This window comes from Anneissia japonica, unplaced genomic scaffold (genome assembly GCF_011630105.1).
Source record: "Anneissia japonica isolate Jap-2015-1 unplaced genomic scaffold, ASM1163010v1 scaffold287923_len1623670_cov205, whole genome shotgun sequence".
In the NCBI taxonomy this organism is placed as follows: Eukaryota; Metazoa; Echinodermata; class Crinoidea; order Comatulida; family Comatulidae; genus Anneissia; species Anneissia japonica.
This window is the reverse complement of record NW_022721637.1, coordinates 1471798-1477797: the sequence shown is the minus strand read 5'-3', so window position 1 is coordinate 1477797 and position 6000 is coordinate 1471798. Positions and strand designations below refer to the sequence as shown.

Sequence of the window (6000 nt, the reverse complement as noted above, 5' to 3'; positions counted from 1 at the left end):
TGCATTACATAACATAGACATTTTTTATGTCTACTAGTATATATACACATATGATAAAGTAATTTACCTATTTAAAGTATATATAGCTCATACTTAGCATAATCCATACTATATTACACTAAGTGAATATAACAATCATTTTTCCTTCTTTGAAAACTATCTACCTTAAAATATGTTGGTTTTTGGCAAATTAAATTAAATTACCGTATTTTAGTTAAGTCACCATTTAAAGCAATACTATATTAAAAAGAATTAGGTTGATCTACTGGGCTATAAGACTCCATTAGAGGCTCACATTAGCATAAACCATACTATACTACATTAAGTGAATATATTACAATAAGTTTTCCTTCTTTGAAAAATATCTACCTTAAAATATGTGGATTTTTGGCAAATTAAATTGAATGACCGTATTTAGTCCCCATAAGCAATATTATATTAAAGAGAACTAGATTGATCTACTGGGCTATGAGGCTCCATTAAGATTTTTCTCAAAGTATTATATAATACACAATAAAAATACAAATTTAATAATATTAGATTGTGTTTATCAAAGATTACTCACATTTGTGATTAAAATAAATTGTAATATACTTCAGTATTATTATAAGCAACAAAGGTAATTGGAAATAAAATTACAAATTTATAAATTATAGATAAAATATACATAATTTAACAAAATACAACTATAATAAATATTTAAAAGCAGATATTTTACTTTAAATATATAATATCATTATCTAAGGATTATACCTTTTATTTAAAAAAATAAGTTTTCAATTTTGTTTATACTGACAACTATCAGAGCATCCTTAATTATCAGAAGTTTAAAAAGAAGTATGGTTACAGAAGCTTGTAGTTATTATAACAACCACCAGAACGCATGTCAGCCATAGCGTTCAAGTGTATATTATATGACAAAACGTCGATAACATGTATTGATTACTACTGTGAGAAACTCAGTATGCACAAATGATAGGTGGATTTTAAGGCAGCCTAGCAGAGGCCGCTTGGGCTTGTAAAAGCCTTGTCAAGGTTTACTTATTGTCTGTACAAATGACCTCCACAATAATAATTTCTCTCAAAACAATAAATGCTCTCTTCCACTATCTAAACAGAGACTGTTTTTGATGCATCTTACAAAAAATGTTACTTTTTTTGGTGACTCCTTAAACAAATTAAAATTTGTAATGGAAAACCAAAAGGGTTGAAAGTAATTAATTGTATTTTTACACGAGATATCAACGCCTACGTGAATGACTCTGATGCCAAAGGAAATATGAATGAGATGCTTATTTGTTCAAATGAGTGTTTATTATTTAGACAAAATAACTGTAAATAAAAAGGGGTTTTACTGTTAGACAAAATCTAACATTCTGTATGATTTTATAAATGGAAACTGTTGGGCATAATGTACATGTATTTTGGAGAAAACTAACCCTTCATTTGTGGTAAGATATAATTTGAGACAAAAGTCTGTATAGGAAAAGATTTGGTAATGTTTTTTGTAAAATTGTAAGTGTAGTATGCATGAGAAGTGAAGGAGAAATGAATATAAAAAAGGTATATACAGTAAAGTGTCAGATAAAAACAGTAAACATGTAAAAAAACAACATAAATAATGCAAACAGGCTTCCCATACAAAGGATGGAACAAGAAAAAACTGGAAAGAAGCAATGGGCAGTCAGATCATAGAAATATAAGTGAATATATATAATATTTATATTCAAGAGACTATGGTTTTCATCAGTATATGCTGTGCAAAATGATGGAGCTACAAATTTTCATACCAGAGGGTGGATGTACACATGATAAACTTTCAACCAATGAGTGTTGGCCAAGCAGTGACATCATCGATAGGCAGCTTCCAATTGGCTAGCTGCCTTCTATTCTTACCTCCCTGCTCATCCAGCATAACAAGTGTCTTGATACCAACATCTTGGCTCTAAGCATTATATAACATCATATAGTATTACATAACATCATATAGCATTGATCAAAGCGTTAACATTATGTTAAGGCGTCAAAGTTAAAATCACATTATAAAATTTTAGAGATGACTTTGAACATAAACAACTATATATTTTTAAAGCTTTATACATGATAAGCATTGTATTATTGGTCACCCATCTGAAAATGAGTATAAGTAAATGGCAAATGTTATTACTATTAAGAACTAAAGATAATATTCTCGTTAAATACTTTTTAATAAACATATTATATTTTGAGATTGAATATATTGAATATTTTCATCCTTTCATAACACAATATATAATCCAACTTACTGTGTATCTCTGTGTGCTACAATATGAAATAATTTTAATAAACAATATAAGACATGTTCATAACCAAATTATCTTAATTTATAAACTATTAGTTTATAAATAATAATTTAAATAATAATAATTACCTAATTTAGTAATCTATTACATTAGTTTGTTTTTATGGTAAAAGTGTTCATTATTTTACTATATTTTTCTCAGCGATAATCTTGGATTTTTTTTTTATTTCCTTCACATCAACCTGCAAGTACACTTGCCACTTACAAGATGAGAATGATGCTTTATAAGTCTCTTATTGAGGCTTAGGGAGTGGAGTTGATTTTAATCGTGAGAAAACATCCTGCTGTGACGGGAATTGAACCCAGGACCCTGGGATCAGAAGGCAAGCATGTTAACCCCTGAACTATTGAGATATGATGACATGCCAATATTAATAAACATAGCATTGTGAAATTAAAATAATATCAGAGGGAGGAAGTCATTTATATGCTGTTCCTATTACACCAAGAATTGTTTTATTTTAAAAATGTAAAGGAAAAAAGCTATCATAGTCAAATAACTAAGAAATTTGGGCTGGGTCCCTGCGGTTCTGGGGTAGCCTCAGTGCAGTGTGACAATTGGTTGATGCCAGAATTATGTGTAATGTTATTTTCCATTTCCATTTGTACCACTATAGTTGTGCATGTGTATTAAATTATTGGTGACAACCAAAATCGGAATCACATATTCATAATTCTGAATATTATTTTCCATTGTGCGTATACATGCAATTAAGTATTAATCTATGTTGACACCTAGAGGATAATGTGCAATGAAGCACTTCCCATAAAAAGTGCGGTGCCTGTGTTTTCACATGGTTTTAGTAAGTTATGAGGATTGTTAATCTCGTGTATAGCCTGGTCACATGTTCACACTGCTGTATCGTAGTCATGCCAAGATGCCTTCAAGTTCAATAAACGAGGACGCATATGAATGGAGGTGTGGTTAAAAGTTAAGATGCTTCTTTCAATTCTAAGGTCAGTTCAATCTTGTTAGAAACCAGGAATTTATTTTTTAAGACTGAAAAGAACATCCTAAGCCTCACAAAGTAGATGAAAACACGGAACACTTCAGACTAGTGCCCTGGATAAGTCCCTGCAACCCTGGACTAGAGCCCTGGATGAGCACCTGAAACTTTGGACTAGGGCCCCGGATAAGCACCTGCAACCCTGGACTAGAGCCCTGGATGAGCACCTGGAACTTTGGACTAGGGCCTGGATAAGCACCTGCAACCCTGGACTAGAACCCTGGATGAGCAACTGGAACTTTGAACTAGGGCCGAAGATAAGCACATGCAACCCTGGAATAGAGCCCTGGATGAGCACCTGGAACTTTGGACTAGGGCCCCGGATAAGCACATGCAACCCTGGACTAAAGCCCTGGATGAGCACCTGGAACTTTGAACTAGGGCCCCGGATAAGCACCTGCAACCCTGGACTAAAGCCCTGGATGAGCACCTGGAACTTTGGACTGGGGCTGAGGATAAGCACATGCAACCCTGGAATACAGCCCTGGATGAGCACCTGGAACCTCGGACTGGAGCTCTGATAACCACCTGCAACCCAGGACTAGAGCCTGGAAAAAAAACAGCACCAGGCATATTTACATAATTATTGTTATACTTTTTTATTTAGGTTTGTGATTTTCTTCATATGCTTTTCTAGTGTTTAATGGATTGTTATGATCTATGTTAGCATAAATGAGTAGCTCCGAATGCTGATGACTATTATTAAGATTAAAATATTCATCAATATCCACGTGAAGTCTGAAATAATTCAAGACAGTGCAAAATGTTGCACAGTTGGATTAATCGAGGGGATATGAAAAGGGTAGTTTTGAAATTGCATTCATCTTTTTATTTTTATAAATTCTTTCTTATCTTTCTAATTTTATATTCTAACAACATAAGTTTATAACATAACATTTATAATATTATTTATATTTATAACATTATTTATATTTATAACATAACATAACATTTATAGTGTAAACTGGGTTAACTTTAACTGGTTCAATGCAACTTCATTATTGTGAAACAGGTTGGTTGATGTTAACCAAGTTTCCTATACCAGGTTAAACCACAAATTAACATCATCTGTTGTAACCATTTCAAGGTTGGTTATTATGATACTACCTGACATCATTTCATCTATTGATATATTAGTGCATGGGCTGGAATCACTTAGCACAAATCATTGGGGTGTGCATACAGCATAATCATCATATAATGTACCTGAATTATTGCAGAAAATGCTTAGCAAATTTCCCTCACCTCTGCCGTAACAAATTCTCAATATATATTCATGTTCATAGTAGCAGGGAATTGTATTCAAATTGGAATTATTATCAACATTGTCATTTTTCTTTTGCTTTTTTATTTGATTTCCAATATTTTAACATATTAACATAATTTGTATATCTTAAATTTGTTATGAAAATCCAATAGCAAAAGATCTTTTTGTCAGGTATAACTTAAAGAATTAGATGTATCAATTATCTGTATACCACTTATTGCTCTGGGTAAAACTGGGTTAATTGAACAGATTGTGGATTAACTCTTTGAAAAATTACAGCTGCAACATTTTCCTATACGGATGTCTTGAAGGGATATTTAGATTTTTTTCTCGAGAATAAATGCGGTAACTTAGGAATGCTTGCATTATGATTGATCATTTTATGTCCAAGGGTTTAAAAGTGCAAGGGTACCCGTAGCAAAAGTCTATATTAACGTCATCATAGGGTATATACAGTGCACTTGAATGTATGTATATGTGAATTACATTGTATCTAGGTTCAGGCTGTCTTACGAGTTGTACGTGTAGTTTTGTAATGTAACATTTCTTTGTGATGTCTTAGAATGTGTTTTTTTCCTGAGTGACTTTATTGTGGATGAAAAAAATAAAACAAAGCCTGATTGCCTGGCAAACAGACCAGCTTGTGCAACAACCTAATAATTTTATGGGGCTAAGTATTACTTTATCAAGTCTATTCTTTTTTTTCTTCTTTGTATCTCCTGCATCACTTTTTTTGCTTTTTCATTATGTTCACCTTGCCTTTTGCTTACTTGAACATAGCGCTTTAAGATACTTGTTTATTTGCGCCTATTATAAATATTATTATTACTTGTTAAATTACAATATACTTGGTTTGACATTTAGAATTGAATTTTCTTATAATTCATAATCTAGATTTTTAAAGTGAATAATGGAAAGAAACCTTCTACTAAGTATCATTCTCTTTGTCATTAGTTTCTACATTAGTCTTAGTTTGTTCTGAAAAAATATTAACAATAATTATAATAAAATAACTTTAAAATAACCAAAAAAATAAAAGCAAACATTACAGTAAAATAGTAATTATACTACCAATTATGTTTAATTTCATTAATACAAATAACTGTAAGATAAAGAGATATGTGTATATAATTTTGTATTTTAATGTTTGTATTACCTTAATATCTAATAATTTTTTTCCCCAAAGAATCTACTACTTATAATTTTTGGAAACAAACAAAATTAAACATATCAAAATATGTATATTATATTAATATACATATTATATTTTAAAAATACTACAAAATACAATGGGTTATTCAAAACTTTCTACTAAACATTTAACATTATTTAGACAGCTATAACTTTAAAGTAACAATAAAGATAGGATAACAAGACCCTTTACA

General features: G+C 31.0%; 1 protein-coding gene across 4 annotated transcripts in view; it reads right to left on the bottom strand.

Moving 5' to 3' along the window:
* LOC117111697 (synaptosomal-associated protein 25-like) overlaps positions 1-6000 on the bottom strand; it is a 37693-nt gene that overhangs the window by 19194 nt on the left and 12499 nt on the right. For 2 of the 4 annotated variants that reach the window (XM_033254687.1, XM_033254685.1), the window contains exon 3: positions 1897-1945. The exons of the other annotated variants lie outside the window; for them this stretch is intronic. In XM_033254687.1, coding sequence (XP_033110578.1) covers positions 1897-1945 — 49 coding nt within the window. The remainder of the gene's footprint in view (positions 1-1896; positions 1946-6000) is intronic. 4 annotated transcript variants of the gene reach the window in all.